We start from the raw sequence: 16,837 nt of genomic DNA, 5'->3' as shown, positions 1-16,837 counted from the left end.
TTCCTTTTTTTAAATATTTCTCAATCTTGCTCATTTGAGCTTTTCACGGTCTTCACCTTGCAACCCAATTAGTTTTCATAAGAGGCTCATCACCTTTTCACACATATCACTGATGATTAGCCTTCTGGGATAACCTCAACAGAATAGTCTCCTGGATAGATTTAGTCAGTCTGTCAACAGGCATCAGTTCAGGCAGGATGAGACCCATGTCAAACATTACCTCTCTATTTCAGAACAGAGGCCCATCTGCCAAACACTGTTATCGAACTGGCACTACAAGACCGTAACGTAGCCCTGACATAAATATTAAAGGTGTATGGTTAAGAAATATTAGTGTCATATTCAATCAATCATTATTACCCGAGGAGAAAATCCTATTTGAGGTGTAGCAGCATTAGCAATTTTTAGCTTTGAAAATGTCTGGATATCTCACTTTTAAAATGTGTGTAACAATGAGCCTCCTCTCTGCCTGTCAAAATATTTTTGCCTTTTGTCCTGAGGAATCTGTTCATTTCAGTGAGCTCCGTCTCAATAATGTCGCCGCTGACGTGTTGGAAAAGGCAATGTCTCCACCTATAGGTACAAATACAGCACTACAGTACACAACTTTTTTCTTCTTCCACCCAATGCAGTCAAGAAGCAATGCAATAGTTAAGTACAATAAGAACAACATTTATTTTAAATCAAGTTTACTCATGAAAACTATAATATCAAAGTGTACTAATAATGCATACTCTACTAATAAAATGTTAACCCTTTGCTGAAAATGTGTCAAATAAGCTATTTACAGATCGAAATGTCTTCTTACATAAGACAAAGTGTGTGCGATCCTTTTCTGAGACCAGTAATCCCCTGCTCATGTTCAATCAATCATGAGTCAATTTATGTGTTCTATGAACATTTTATTTATTATTGTTCAACTGCTTTATTTAAAAGTAATTCACATCTAATGTACCTGACATATTTATGGTTTAATGTGTACAATGTAGAATAATTTAAGAATTCTAGCTTAATGTTTGTTGTTATTTATAAACACTTATTATTTTGCCAAGATTTAAAACAAGCACAAGAATACGCCCATTAAGGTAAAAAATATTAGAAAGCTATACATTTAAATTTAAAAGAAGGTGGACACTCAAAAACAGCTGACAATAATAATAATAATAATAATAATAATAATAATAATAATAATAATAATAATAATAATAATAATAATAATAATAATAATAATAATAATAATAACATCCAACAACATGTTTGGTTGTTAAAAACCAGAAATGTGAAGAATTAAACAGGAGACAAACATTTTAAAGCCGTATGAGTTTGTTGATGCTATATATTTGTAAGTTTGGAGTAAATACAAAGAACATACATACCATCAAACAAACATACAAACATACAAGCATACAAGTATAGAAAAAGAGAAGATGTTTTTTTATACATTCTTATATACAGTGCAGATTATTAAGATATTACAAAAGATTAAAATAGGAAGATTTATTCTCATATCATCTGGGTGTCGACAAAATGCTTTAATTTCTTAAAATCAAGGAACAATTTAAATGAGTGGAAGGACAACACCATATGAACAAAATACAGGTGTCAACACACTGTGTTTTCCTCTGCTTGTTTATCTTTTGTGACAAAACAGTGCTACAAAATAACTCAGGAAAAACAGGAAGATGATTATAAGATGATGTCTGATACATGTATCTTGATTATATATACCAGTCAAGAGCAGTAAATTATTTTTTTTAGCAATGTAACACACAACGCAAACGTAGAATGGAACGCTTGTTATATGTGTGGATCAAAAAGACGACAACACACTGTAAAACTCTGTTTGTGTTTGTCACAAGAAAAGCAAGTTTGTGATCCTTTGTCATCGAGCTCTGATCCCTCCCACCAACATTCCTGCTGTATCTCAAAAGGAAATAAGTTATTTTGGTCCAGGAAAAGGTCTCCGCTGTTTTATCCAAGAAAATGAGGCTGGGTAATTTCTCCATACTTGTGAGAATATTTTGTTTTGCTCAAAAAACATCAAAATAGATAGTCACACTTTTCTTTATGCTTTCTACAAAACAGGGAGTCGCAGTGTTCTTTGTCCTTCCAACAAAATACAGAGTACAAAGTTTCAGTGGGAGGATTAAGGTAAAAACATGCAGAAATGTAAGGGGAGATGGTGTCCCTGAGTGTGTGTGTGTGTGTGTGTGTGTGTGTGTGTGTGTGCGTGTGCGTGTGCGTGTGTGTGCGTGTGTGTGTGTGTCTGAGTGTGTCTGTGTGTGTGTGCTAGTGTGTCTGCCTGCCTATATGGTCTCCACATAATTGGCAGGGAACAAGCCTTGACGTCCATCTTTGCTCCATCCCCTCCACCAGGCTTTGTCCACCGTTTCCACGTCCTTGATGATGTCACCGGGTTCAAAGGAGATCTCAGATTCGTCCTCTGTGGGAACCGCAAGATAACATAATGAAGACCCACTAATCACGGTGTAATTACTGTAAGTGGAGGCATTTTATGTGCACATGTGTGGCGATTATCCTCTTAGTGGCAGCTTACCTGCTTGGTAGTCATACAAAGCTCGGACGCACATTTGACGCTCGGCTAAAACCTGAAGTGAAGAGGAATATGGAATCAGAGAAAGACAGTAATCATAGAAAAACAAAATCACTTTCAGGGAAACTTTATTGATATGAACTTTAAGTTTAAAAGATGGGGCATTCCATATTCTATATTTCTGTCAACAAAGCCCATGAAATGCCAAAACCATCAATTTATCTTACTATCAAGTGTTGCCTGTGAAGCCAAAGCCTGATATATCGTATTATTGTGAGCGATAAACCTCAATTGTTGCCCAAAAACTATTAAAAACACATCACTGAGCACTTGATCTTACATTACTATAAACCTGGGCATTGTTCTTTACTTTATATCCCACTATGCTGTCCTGCTGCTCAGTAGTAAACTGAATGTGTATTAAACCACTGCTGAAAATAGTCCCCAACACATGTATAATATAATTCTGTTTGCTGAAAACTAACGTACCCAGCTGATTTAGAAATAAATTACTGAGCCTTTTAAAAAAAAATGTTTGTGACCTATTTTTAGAGATCTACACCTTCATTAGGAATCATGGAGCTTGGGGCTGAGTTCCACTTACAGGCTAGTAGAAGTCAAGGAATATTGAGAGACAGACTGTTGTTTTTTCGTGGGATTTGTTGACTATAAGAAAAATATGATGACTTGATTACGTTTGCCGCCAACCAAATATTCAACAACATTGTTTACAAATAACAGATTATAAAGTGGAATAGATTTACATGTTTTGACTAACAGACTTGGTGCAACACAATTTACAATTACAAAGTATGTTTGTAGATACGGTACCTCTTGTCCATTTTCTGAGATCATCTGTTCCTCATCCTCGATGACGTCATCCTCCTCTGCATTGCCATGGAGATCGTAGAACCCAGTCAGCTCCGGTGAGCTGAGTTCTGTGTCAGATGGACTCAAAGATCGCTCTGAGGAAGACCAGCATGAAAAGCATTAATCACAGTCCAACCAGCACAGAGAATGAATGTGCTTTAATGTAAAGTGTTGCCAAACCTATGCCATTCTGTTCCTTTGTGCCCTCTCCATTGGTGATCCCATTGGATGACAGGACGACAGTCTCGTGTTTGATTAGTTGGCAAATTGGTTCGGCATCTGAAATGATAACCTGGTTGAGATCTTTTTGTCGTTGTTCACCATATTATCTAATGTCATTTGAACTTTTGGAAAGCTATAGGTACATCATTTAAAATTAAATGGTGTGTAAATCAAATCAAAATAACAGGATATAAGATAAGAAAAAGGGCTACCAGTGACTGCTGACTCTTCCTCTTTCTTTGAAAACTGAGCAGGCTCAGAGGGGGCCTGTCCATCTTCTGATTGGTCATTCTCCTCTCCATCTTCCTCTACCACTGCTTCCTCCTGCACCATCTCCACTGGATCCTCCAGTGCATGCGCATCTTCCTGTTTTAATCCCTTCTCGTTTAATGCGTCCTCGTTGTCCTCCTCCACTTTCTGCTCCTCTTTCTTTTCCTCCTCCTCCTCCTCTTCCTCCTGCTCCTCTGCCTCAGTCTCAACCGGTTCTGCGTTGACAGCGCAAGGTCGTGGTTGTGTTTCAACCTTATCTTCCTCGTGCTCCTCCACATCCTCTTCCTCGTCCTCGTCCTCCTCCACCAGTACAGCCTGTACTTTGTAGCCAATGTCTGAGACCAGCTCAGTGTGCACATGAGTGGCTGTGTTGAGGTCTGTTGATTGAGAAAATTATATCATTAAAAACACAACTGTGAATGTGACACATGTTGTAAAAGAGGAACGCTGTGTAAGTCTCTTGTAGAAAAACAGAACGATAAAGAACGCACAAGTTCTCTGGGTGCACTATACAGTTAAGTTTGGCACGACTAAAAGTATATGTGGTTACTTTAGGAATATTTAATTGCGACTAGACTGTAAAATTATTCTGAGCTCTGTCATTTCTGTATAACAGGCCACTGACTCAAAGTCTCTGGCCTGCTTTGCAAATAGTAGGTGGGGTAGTTTTTGGCAAAAGCATCTAAGTTACTTAAGCCTGTAATAAAAATGTTAACCAACCGCTACTTAATGTCAAATGATTAATGTGTTTGGCAACGTAATAAGCAGCGTAATATGCTCTTCACGTTGCACCATCACCCTGATGTTGTTGTTTTCACAATGAGAGGTAATAATGATTACCTTGAGAAGGGATAATATTATAACATTGTATAATCAGATCCCAATATAATTGCTTGTGTCCTGCTCCACCCTACCTGTGTTTGGCTGCGGTCTCTCTGAAATAGGAGCTGTTGGAGTCTGTGAAGCTACACCAGGCTCGAAGCAGAAAGTTGATTGCTCTGGCTGGGTCGGGGTATTTGGGGGAGAGGCAGGCAGGGCCTCTGGATGTGACTGAGAGGGGTTGTTTTTTACCAAACTGGGGGACAAGGAAGCCAAGAGATTAGGGGAAGCCGGAGGTGCAGAAGGTTCTGTGTGTGATGGGGGTTTGGGGTCAACAACAGCCCGAACTTTGTTGTTAGTTTGTGGAACACTGGGTAGGGCAGAGACAGGAGGGGCAGGGCGAAGAGGTGATGTAGGCGGTGACATGGGCGCTCTGGACCTTTGTGGAGAGGTAACAGGGCGGAAATCAGGGCTTGTGGGGGGAGACGTGGCACGGTAGATGGGGGAGGGAGGAGCCCGGGAAAACGGGGAGACCAGGGGTGAGCTGTATGGGGAGGATGACGTGTTGTCTTCTGCTTTAGAGAAGATGAAGGCTGTGTCTGTCAGGCTGCGCTGGTATCGTCTGAAGGGTTTGCCTGGAAAGAAGGAAAACAGTTTGTGAGTAGTTCAGAAACTGAAAGAATACACTTTGCATATCCAAAAACGGCAGGCACTGCAATCCAGGGCAGATTCTTGTGTTTCAATAAGCTCGTCTGGACCTTCAAAGCGAACACATGGTAGCATTTCTCTCTGTTCAAGCTCACAGAGTGTACATACCAGAGCGGGAGGATCCAGGGCTGGTGGGACTTTGTGATGATGATGATGACAGCTGCCTGAAGAACTCCCTTGGGTTCATGGAGCGCTGGGACACTAGTGCTGCTGCCTCCTACAGGTTAAGTAACGTACAGTATAGGCATGAAATTGAAATGATTAAACAGATATAGCCAGTTTTGAAGCAGGTTTCACAAAAATCCAGCATTCTTCTGACAGGTTAGGTTTTTTTGACGTTTTTTTAAGTGTTAATTCAAAACAATAGTAAGTAGATTCACTTACTGCTGCTTTCTCTATGGACTCACTCCTTCTTAGACGAGCCCGCATATCATCCACATGCTCCCTCTGCTGCTCCTCCTGTCAGAGCAGAAACAAAGCAGCAATCATATTCACATACTCACACACACATACTAACGCTTTTAATCTCTTCATTCAGAATGGAACTATTGGAAAAGTAGATGACACAACACTTGTGTAACTTTAATGGTTTGACATTGAGCCCTAATTAATGATACGGTAACTGCTGACACAAAGCAATACCTTGGAAGTACTCTTTGGCATCTCTGACATCTGTAAACCTCTCACTACAAACAATTATATCCACCATTACTCTCACCTCACACAAGAATACACATAATGTAAGCAGTCTGCACTCATAACTAAGCTTTAAGACAGCCTTCAGTAAATGCTGGAGGAAACGTTGTAACCCTAGTGAGGAACACCTGCCTCCAGACCATGATCAAAACGTGGTCACAACCCAGGAGTGTTAGGGCATTCAGCATATTTATAATTGTATGTCAAAATGTCATAAAGTATTTCATGTCTTGCTATTTCAAGTGATGTATATGCAAAGCAACTATTCAGAGTGTGTGACAAGGAATCAGTGACAGGTTGTTTGGCTAAATGATGACGTTCTTATCAACTGTATAGGTTCTTAAATGTCTCATTATACACTGAATGATCAGCAGTGGGTACATAGTCCACTTTCCCCTGTACATTTAAATCAGCCCACTGTTTTTTCATGTGGAAGCAAATCAGATGCTGTAACAGACAACGGTGGCCCTTACATAGATTAAACAGTCAGTTATAATGTCCTCAGAAACTATTCCAGTTTAGGTGTCAGACCTCTCAAAGCCAAAGGTCAATCCGGTTCTTACACAGGGGTCAATGTGTTCAGGCAAGTCTGACCAAACTACAAAGCCAGAAGCCAGCAAAGCCAATGGTGAAGCCAATGAAAACATTGCTCAAACACTTTGCATCATTTTACATGCAAAAAGCTAGAACATTCTTGCAAGATATAGCCTCCACATGTTTACACTCACCCATTTAAATTTCTCCTTTTTGTGCAGCTGTTCTTCTTGCTCTGCCTGTTTTCTTCTGCAAGGCAGGAAAACAAATAAAACAGCGTCATTTAATACTGTTGCTAAAAGTCATTATTAGTGCATGTACTGTGTACATGAATCTTTGTTCTTCCAACCTATTCAAAATACAGCCACTGGAGGGCAGTGTTGACAAGAAACAGACATTGCTCTTACCTCTGCTCCTCTATCATCTGAAGCTTCTCGTTCATTCTTCTGTCTCTCTCTTCTGCATCCCTCCGCTCCTTTGAAACTCTTTCTCTTTCAAGGCGGCGTCTCTCCTCCGCTGCTCGTCTCTTCTCCTCGTCTTTCCTCTCTTCTTCTTCACGCTGACACACACAACGGGAGAATATATTATACTTTCATTTCACTTTCAAATAAAAGAAAATGTAAATGGGATAAACATCCAGCTGAACTTTATTTCAGCCACTAAAATGATGCCAAATAGAGAAAAAGCTACTTTGGCATACCTCTGCACGTGCCCAGAAGGAGTCTCTGTTTATTAATCTCATCTCCATTGCAGCGTTAGTTTTTCTGTAGTTTGTACCCTATAGGGGGGGGAAAAGAATAGTGAATGCAGAGCCACACATTCTTAAAATGTCCAAAAATGTGAACAGGTGTGGAATTTTTTGTGTCGCAGTATTATATTGTATCATTTTCAGTAACTGTACTTAAAACCTTTTTATATTAATTTCATTATTTTCATGAGCATGACTGAAAGAACATAGTGGAAGCAAAAGTAAAATACTGAAGTTACTAAGGAGGTTTCTACCATATATGTTGTCGCAATGTGTATATGAAAGTCTTTGTCTCCATCTGATGGAGAGATGGAGTATTGCAGCAAACTCACCACTAAGTCCTCCTTATCCACGGACCTGGAGCTCCTTCTCACCCACTGTGTAGGAGTGTGGGCCTGGACCTTGCTGAGCTCAGCTCTTATTTTCTCCTCTGTCACATCCTCCACTTTCTCTGCACTAATGAAAGCATGTGCTTCCTGAAACACGGAGGGCAGGGAAAGAAAGAGAGATGGCACGTAGTGTAAGACAGATGTGAATATAATCCACCCTTACATATTGTACTGTAGCCACACACAAATACACACACACACAACCACACACAAACGCTAGAAATCCATACACAAGTACACACAGTCCCTCTGGTGGTTTTCTCTTGGTCTGACTTGGAGTTATGCAAACTTTGAGCCAAACAGTTGTGCAACTGCTTCAGTTTTAAGGATTGTAGGAGAGCGAAAATACTCCCTGGCTTTAGAATGAGGACAGGAATGCATTGGTTTGGATGGTTATAGATGGCAGTAGGTGGAAAAATATGGTGTGAGATAGGGAAGGTTAGAAAAAGAGGGTGTGAAAGCATGGGTTTTACAAAAAGGTATAAAAAGAGAGAGGCCCTTACTTAACATGCAACAGTTGCTCAATACCTGGAAGTCAAGCTTAAGGGAGATTAAGAGTTATGAAAAAAAAAAAAAGATCATATTCAAAAACCTCAGAACCAAAACATGGTGTTGCACTGCTGCTATTTCTATGGGATGGATAGGTGTTAAACATGAGCTGAACTCATGCATATATTCAGCCACTTGAATGTGGCCAGGACCTTAGAACAATTTCCATAGAGTAAGTCCAGGATTTTTGATGGAGGGCCAGGGCTGTCAGCCTCCAACAGGAAACCACAGCTTTATCTGAGTGACAACGCTGACACTGACACTGAACAGAGCATTCAATGTGCCCTATAATACATGTCACTACGGTGTATAATCCGTATCACTCTAGCTGTCTCTGCCAACTGCACACGCACAAACTAGACAAGCAGTCCACAGTGCTGCCAGGGATTCTGTGAAAATCATGGAAATAGACAGAACCACAATCTACACCAAAAGCTCAGAGTAGCAGAAAATGTTTGCCCATTACTGACACCAACCCTGCATCCTCATGAACTGTATTTCATTAAGGACAGGAGGTACAAAAACTGCCAGGGTTAGCGATGGTATCACCCACACTCAGTGATGGTAGCAGGAGTTCAGAGAGTTGTGTGCAGGTTACTCTGGCAGGACGACAAACTTACTTTAATAAATATTATATTTATTTATTTATAAATAACTATTATATACCCATATTCCCTGTTAGTAGTAATCACAGTATAAACTAAAAGTACAAACACATTTTTTTCGAATATTTGTATGTTTTTTTTGTTTTTTTTCTGTACAATAAATAATAAATATTATTTTGGAAATACATTTTATTTTGAAAAACAAACCAAGGGAAGTGACGCATCTAACGAAAGAGGCGCTCGTTTTCTATATGATGCGCGCGCCACCAGGACGCTGAGCTGGTCCAGGGTCAGTCTGTAACAAAAGAAGTGGGTGGGCACTTTCTTATCAAATATTGCTGAAAAGAGGATATTTATGAAGCTTTATAGGTAAGTGGGCTCAAAGTTATGATTTTGATTTTGAGTGTACTTGCTGATTGTACCGCTGTTGTGATTTTCATCTCCATATTAAAATAGACGAGATTCTAAGCTTTCCAAAAATATAAAATAATATATAAAAAATTCAGAATTAAAAAATGTACGTGTACAGGCGCAATAAAACACCTGCACCCGGTAAGAGGTTTTAAACATACTAGAACAGTTTGCTCTTGGGGGGGTGGGGAGTGAAATGTATTTTCTTCCACGCAAACTTTACGCAAATCACCTCTTATTCTATTCACAACTCTTTTCATATCATGATATGGCTGCTCATTAAACAGCTATTCTATAGGACTTGGATTCCCTTTTTATCAGTTTGTGTTAACGTTTATATAAAGTCCTTACACTTTGCTTGCTCTCTCACTTTCCCCTCATTGTTCTTTTCCCTATTCCCCCCCCCCCCCCCCTCCCTATTTCCACCCCATAACATGTGATTTGCTGTAAATGCCTTCACAAATGCCAATCGCCAAGCTTTAGCATTTCACTCTTTCTATTTAAGCTCATAGTACTGCTTCAATAAACTGCTCTATTTAACCAAATGTGTCGTACTCATCCAATTATATTTCCATAGGAGAATCTCAGTATAATTTCCAAGTGGAACCTTGCATGTGAACCAACCATCTTTTTTAGGATTTGTGGTATTGATGACCTTGGTGGTGAAAACTTGTGATGGGTGTAAGAATATAACCTCTCTGGGAGGCAAAGGAGCCCAAGGTGATGTGACAGGTTGAGAGGTACCAGCTCACCATATAATTGTGCTCAGCTCTGCACAAACTGTCTGCTCTGTAACTGCTTCACACAGTCTCTCCTGCTCAGGAGTTGTTCAGACTGTGAGCGGCAGTACGTGGAAGTAGGGATACTCAAGTGTCTAAGAAGCACTGTTGTTTGTTTGCAATCCAAATCTCCTTCTCCACCTTAAAAGACATTTGGTCTTGTGACAAGTGTTCATATGGCCAAATACAATTGTGCTTCTTAAATGTTTGATTTATTAAAGCATGCATCTTCTAGAGTTAAGGAGAAGGGATTCAACTTTTTCTCTGTCTTCATTTCCAGATTTACAACCCTTTCTCATACTGTGTCAGATACTATCTACTTTCTCCTCCAGTGTATCGCTTACAGTATCAACATCTGATGTCACTGCACACACACACACACGCCCTTCTGACTCACTTTATTCAGCTATTATTTTAGTAGAATCGTAGAACAATGAAAGCATCTGTACCCTATTCATATTTTAGTTTTCCTAATTTAACGCCACACCGGAGTACAGTATGTAACGTACCCAAATGTGCTGCTGCAGACTCGCCTTGATAAAAACCCCTCAATGCCAGCTGGGACATGCAGCATAGCAAGCCAGAAAGACAAAGTGAAGGAAAGAAGCAAATAACGAAAACAAACTAACAAAGCGCTGAGGGAACTTCTAACTCACTGCATCCAAGGCAATGAAAGCCACGATTCTAAGAAAACAAGCTAATTGAGCTCCCAGTGATTATCACATCACTCAATTTATGTATGTGGGTTATCTCAGTAGTTGTGTTTCCCATTCATCACAAGGTCAAGTAAGAATTTAGCTGAGAGTCATGATTGTTTAAGGCTTCGGCGTCTGTTTTATTCTGTGGACAACAGTTAAATGCAACCTCGCCTTCCCTTACTGTAATATTAACTTAACTCTGTCATAACCTCTATTTTAACTTATTTTCCCCTAAAAACATCTAGTGCTCTACGTCCCCTGAGAGCATATTAAAACAATTACAAATTGAAACAGGGGACCTTAAAACAGGTAGCCTTTGAGTTTTCATAAATGCATAATGTAATGCCATGTCTTTGACTCTATATTAGCATTGGTGGAAGAAGTTTGAAGAAGTTTACTCTATTAAAAACTTTACTTCAGTAAAAAAGAGAAACTAATGCAAAATGAGAAGACTGACAAATATTAATTAATTAATCAATATTACGTTGCCACTCAATTTTAATGGACAAGACAGCAAATCAATGTATGGAGCCTGCGGTAGAAGATGCTTGGTATCCTTGAAACGTGTCTCAATAGATACAAACACTGGTATCAGTTGCTACATTTTTTATTTTTTTGCAGTGGGTCACTTCTCGGACTGCTCATTTTTTTGCCAGGGGGCTGTTAAATCTTTGTGAAGATTAATAGAAACTAAAGAAGAAACCGGTTTGAGTAATCGTTTTATAGGAATTTCTCACACACCAATCCCAGATGATTTCCCGGTGAGAGGTAAAGTATGACGCAGACTGCTGTGCTGTTTTATAAGCTTCCCACGATGTTTACATTGACATTGACATTACTTTGCTTTTTGTTCATGAACAATGTACGTGATGGGAAAGGTGAATAACGATTACGTGGCCTTAACACAGTGCGAAAAACGTCACGTCCACTTGAGACGTTAGAATAAACAGAAGACAGGATAGCACAGTTATGTATCATCACTACAGTCTTTGCAAATGCAATCCATATGTCTGGCTAGGATGTCCATGGTGCTAGGTGATATAGTATTTTCTCTTTGAGTCTGAACCAGATATAACTAATGCATCAAAGTCTAAACTGGTGTGTTAAGGAAAAATAAACTTGCTTTTTTTTTCTAATTCACCAAATCAGTTTGGTCTTGATCTGAAATAAATAAGTTGTGTTCCCTTTTTTCACAAAGAAGTAGGTTAGTAGTGACCACAAGTGGATTGCATTGTAGTGATACAGGTCTAGCTGTTACCGTATGTGTGCGTGTGCGTGTGCGTGTGTGTGTGTGTGTGTGTCAGGTTAGGGGGTCACAATTGTCCCACAATTCTCAGAGGGAGAGACGATTTACTTCACTCTACGACATATTGACCAAGTGATTATTTCCCTACAATATTGAAATATGTACACAGGCCAAAGGGTGCTACACACACACAAACACAAACACACACACACACACACACACACACACACACACACACACACACGCACACACACACACACACACACACAAAGTCTCACAGAAGGGTTAGGCTCACAAAATCCCAGACTCAACATTTACTGTTTAAAAAAAAGAGACAAAAAACAACAAACATTCCACAGATGCTTCTGCAGTTGACTGGGTGATGCCTTTATATGGAAACTAGTAAACCTTGGGGTCAGATGAACCTCTCCTAGTTAGATTGAAACGCTGAATAAACACAGTTTGAGGAGCACAGACGGAGAGGAGAAGTTGCAGCTGACATTGTGATGTGAGGAGTTGCTGATATACTGTGTACACATGTGAATCATAAAAACGCACATGAAGCTGAATCATAAAAATATACAGAAGTTATCTATTCCCTATTCCCTCTACTTCCTGTCTCTCCTATCATTACTTTGTTTCAGTTTGTGACGTCACTTCAGGTTGCACCGCAAACAATGGGGCTTTCAAGGACCAAACTGAGCTGTCTCCCCCTGGTAGAGACATGGCAGATAGACCAATCGCATAACCAAACGTATGACCTACACTGCAACAGCACAGGAAGTAGACTGAGGACAGGAAACTCTCAAAACAATACAAAGTAAACTACCGTGAGTAAATATAGAGTTGGTGAGCACAAAGTCTAGAGTTCAGGGGTAAAAACAACTGAAGAGGACAGAATATGTTCTCTTTAGAAGGGATTTGGGAAAACAAAGAGAGCCAGGTTTGTTACTTATACAGTGTACTGAAGTGCTTCTGTCTCTCCTCGATGGTAGAAATGTTGGAATTATGTCATCTTTAATGCACAGTTTAATGGAGAAACCCAACAAACTAATGGATTTAGTGTACAAAGGTTAATGATTTGTGATCGATCACATGATCTACTGCACCTTAAAAAAGTTTTTGATGGCTGGAATGTGGCTGGCACATTCTGTCCTTCGGAAGTCATCCACATTTTGGCCGACCTGCAGACAAACACAGGATGTAGACACTTACATTCATATCATACCTCTCTCAGAGGGAACTAAAAAAAAGAGGAGGAAGAGAGGCTGAGGAACAATATGATACACATTTCTGTAGTCTAATCTGTGTTTAACTATTTGGATAGTGAAAACAGGAAGGTTTACAGATTAAGAAACTATGAAGTACAATTTACAGCATCATAAAACTATGCAGTATTATTTGGTAGATTTATAAACCTAACATGAAAATAATGCGTGTGTGACTTCTTTAAATATTCGGCTAGGTGGAGATGTCCACCATGACTGCAGACTGGCATCATTGTAAATCTCCCAGCATCTGTTTCTGGCACTAATTCATGACCCTATATTTTGTGGAAAGGGTTGATATGTTAACCAATCATAGGCAGTGTAAAGCTAAAAAAAATGTAACAGGTCTATAATAATAAAAAAAACATTAATTCAAAACAGTCATTTGGGTGTCCCACAACTGTCTGACAAATAACACACATACCCTGTGATTCATAAAGTTGTGTACTATAATGACCTTATGATACATTCTCACAGCATTTTCCCACATGTCAGATAACACTTCACATTCTGTGAATAAATCAAATATTTTAGGATTTTCTATGCTTCTTTCTATTTTGTATGTGCAAACTGTGTTTGTGTTCCTGTAATTTGTGTGGGTACGTGTGTTTCTTTAACATGATAAGCTTGTGCTTACATGAGCTAAGGCCCATGAACCTGTCTGCCACTCACCCAGCTGATCATAGCAGTCCTTGGGCCTCCTGTCTCCACATTTCCCACTTTGCACAGTCCGTATTGAGGCTTGGAGATGTGAAATTTCCCTGCCAGCTCTGCCACACCACCCGCTGTTAGAAAAGAGACAGAGACAGGGAGAAGTTGAAGGGAACAAAGGAAAAAGGAGAACTGATGGAGAGTTTGAACAACAGTTTGAGTTGCTCTCAACAGCAAATTGTAAGAATGTTAGAATATTCTCTAAACGCAAGAGGACATGTGAATTCCTTTCAGGCCAAGTGTGACAAGTTTCATTCTTTGTAGGGCTTACAAATTCAAAGTAAGCATAACAAACATACCACAGATGACAGTACATCTTACCTCCTGAGTCAGCCAGTTTGAGCTTGTTGGTGACGCCATCATATGCGAATATTGCCCTGTGGACATACGGACAAACACACAGGTCAGCAACTGAGAAATGTGAGGGACAAAGTGTGTCAAGAGTGTCAACAAAACACAGGTTGGATTTTCTGAACTAAACAACTACTTGTTTGATTACTGTATGCCTAAGAGTAAAGGCACATCCACAACTTTTTCTAAATCCAAGCATGAGCATGTGGACAGCTGCAGACATCCATGTTTTCAGGCTTTCATTGTGCACAGGGGACACACACAGGCACTCACACATGCAAAGCCAGATGCTTTACTGCATATACTTTGTCGAAACCATAAAAAGCTTCCCTGCAGTGCAAAGCATCTCCCGAATGCACCAACAAAAATGAATTATCTTCAGTTGTGACACATGCACTTGTTCACTTTTTTCTTTACAGTGCATGCGTAAAACAGGAAGGCCAGCACGATAACCTTCATCCATAGTGTTTGCATCAGATGGATGGCTCCTGAATGTGAAATAAAGGCTGTCAGTGTTGTTCACAGCAACGGGGTTTTTTGACATTTTGCAGGTGAAAACCTGTCCTACCGCACCCTTCAGTCAGTCAAACTACAGGTCACTGTGGCAACTCAACAACAACCACTGCTGAACAAACTAAGAGCAGTATTGTTTTGAGATGTTAGCTTTGTTGAAGAATATTTAAGACAGAAATGTGTGACTTCATAATCAACCAAAGAGAAACCAACTACAGAGGGATTACTAAAGTTGGTACTTGTAATGCTCGGTATCTTCCTGGCTGTTATCTAAACCACTAGTTCAGAGTCCAAAATGATACCAGTGTGCTATTTCACATGACATGCTTCTAAAATAATCCTGATTCCTGTGTGTGTTTGTAGCACAGTTGTGTGTGTGTGTGTGTGTGTGTGTGTGTGTGTGTGTGTGTGTGTGTGTGTGTGTGTGTGTGTGTGTGTGTGTGTGTGTTACTAAGTGACTTTAGGAGGTGGCATGCAGAGAAATGAATGTCAAAGCTTTATAGGACTGTGTATGTGCTTGTGTCTGTGTGAGCAGATGTGTGTGCATGTTTCTGTGTTTGACTGTGTGTCTGTGTAAATTTCTTTCTGCAGGACTCCTGGGGTGTGTCAATAACATCTGGAGCTGGGGAGCAAGAGTGTAAGGCCATGAACAGCTATTACAATGGGCCAAAGGTGAATGGGCTGTGTTGTTTGACACAGTGAGAATGTGACACAGAGAGAAAGAAAGTATTAGCTTAAAACGTTTTGTAAAGAATCTACATTAAAAACAATAGCAGCTTGGAAAAAAGGCTGACAACAGGCCAGATAAGTCACTTAACATCTCTGAATCATTCAGTTTCTTTTTCCTGATACAACAAGTCTCCGTCTGTTTAAAGAACAAAGAGCGACAAAAGTCAATCGGTATGTGTGTGAGTGTGGTGAGGACACAATAACTACATTGTGCGCCCTATTGAGCAAGCTGCACGCTGACCCCGCATGTGTGAGGGCGGAGGCTAAAACTGCTCTGTCATTTTTGTATTGTGCTGATAATGCTGATTAATGATTACTTAATCTATTATCAGAAGCAACTATTTTGAAATAAGATTTGGTCAGGATATAAAGAAGTCATGGAAACATACTCTAGAGCTCTCGGGCATTATGTGAGCTGTGTGTTGTTCACATATCGTTCACATATCTCCTCAGGGATTAGTCTAGCCACAATAACTACAGAAACAACACACTCCATTCCCTCATTAGTCGTAGCAGCATCCAGAGCTCAGACACCAATCCACACTTACTGATCCTAGGTCCTCAAGACATTCCTAAAGGTCACCATTCACGAGCAGTCAAGGTCAAAGATCACTGTGCCTCTGAAGGAGTCTTAATTGCATGTGCAAATTCTCCACCCACAAGGAACAGGCTTGCACAGGAGGATACACTGTGTAGTGGGAGACTCTTTGTTCTGCCAGAGATGGAATTTGCAAATATCCTATTTTCAGGCATTTTTCTGCTCAGGACTTTACCTGATCCCTGTCTAAGACAGTAACAAGGTTTAGGGTTTTACAAATGTGACGATTTTACAAAAGAAACAAAAAAATTAAAAGTAAAAATGTATGAAATCTTATTTAGAAAACTATAAATAAGGTCAGGAACTGATCAACCCTTTTTCTTTTTCTACTTTTACTCAAAGTCTCATTTTAAGGACTGTTCCCTTCCTCAGATGGTTTTATCAAAAGATTATCTGCATAGTTGAAATGTAAATTAAACCTGCTATTACAGTATATCTATAGTTATTAGTGAATCCTTGTTGCTGACATGAAATGAATGGATTATCTTTGACGAGATGACCTGCAAGATTTCACAGTTCTGGATATTACATGTTTTTAAAACTGTGCTACTACTACACCGCTGTTTACT

At 39.7% G+C, this 16,837-nt stretch overlaps 1 protein-coding gene across 1 annotated transcript in view; it reads right to left on the bottom strand.

Moving 5' to 3' along the window:
* Positions 1 to 1,318: 1,318 nt before the first annotated feature.
* Positions 1,319 to 16,837, bottom strand: part of LOC115014094 (drebrin-like protein A) — a 30,263-nt gene continuing 14,744 nt past the window's right edge. The window contains exons 2-16 of the mRNA XM_029440744.1: positions 14,399 to 14,454; positions 14,039 to 14,151; positions 13,208 to 13,282; positions 7,754 to 7,897; positions 7,374 to 7,451; positions 7,081 to 7,232; positions 6,868 to 6,922; positions 5,828 to 5,902; positions 5,552 to 5,660; positions 4,831 to 5,370; positions 3,859 to 4,293; positions 3,605 to 3,703; positions 3,386 to 3,519; positions 2,558 to 2,609; positions 1,319 to 2,443 (exon numbers count right to left, since the gene is read on the bottom strand). Coding sequence (XP_029296604.1) covers positions 2,307 to 2,443; positions 2,558 to 2,609; positions 3,386 to 3,519; positions 3,605 to 3,703; positions 3,859 to 4,293; positions 4,831 to 5,370; positions 5,552 to 5,660; positions 5,828 to 5,902; positions 6,868 to 6,922; positions 7,081 to 7,232; positions 7,374 to 7,451; positions 7,754 to 7,897; positions 13,208 to 13,282; positions 14,039 to 14,151; positions 14,399 to 14,454 — 2,254 coding nt within the window. The 3' untranslated portion in view covers positions 1,319 to 2,306. The remainder of the gene's footprint in view (positions 2,444 to 2,557; positions 2,610 to 3,385; positions 3,520 to 3,604; positions 3,704 to 3,858; positions 4,294 to 4,830; positions 5,371 to 5,551; positions 5,661 to 5,827; positions 5,903 to 6,867; positions 6,923 to 7,080; positions 7,233 to 7,373; positions 7,452 to 7,753; positions 7,898 to 13,207; positions 13,283 to 14,038; positions 14,152 to 14,398; positions 14,455 to 16,837) is intronic.

This window comes from Cottoperca gobio, chromosome 9 (assembly GCF_900634415.1).
Source record: "Cottoperca gobio chromosome 9, fCotGob3.1, whole genome shotgun sequence".
NCBI lineage: Eukaryota > Metazoa > Chordata > Actinopteri > Perciformes > Bovichtidae > Cottoperca > Cottoperca gobio.
Note: the sequence above shows the minus strand (reverse complement) of the source record. Positions and strands in the feature narration are given on the sequence as shown.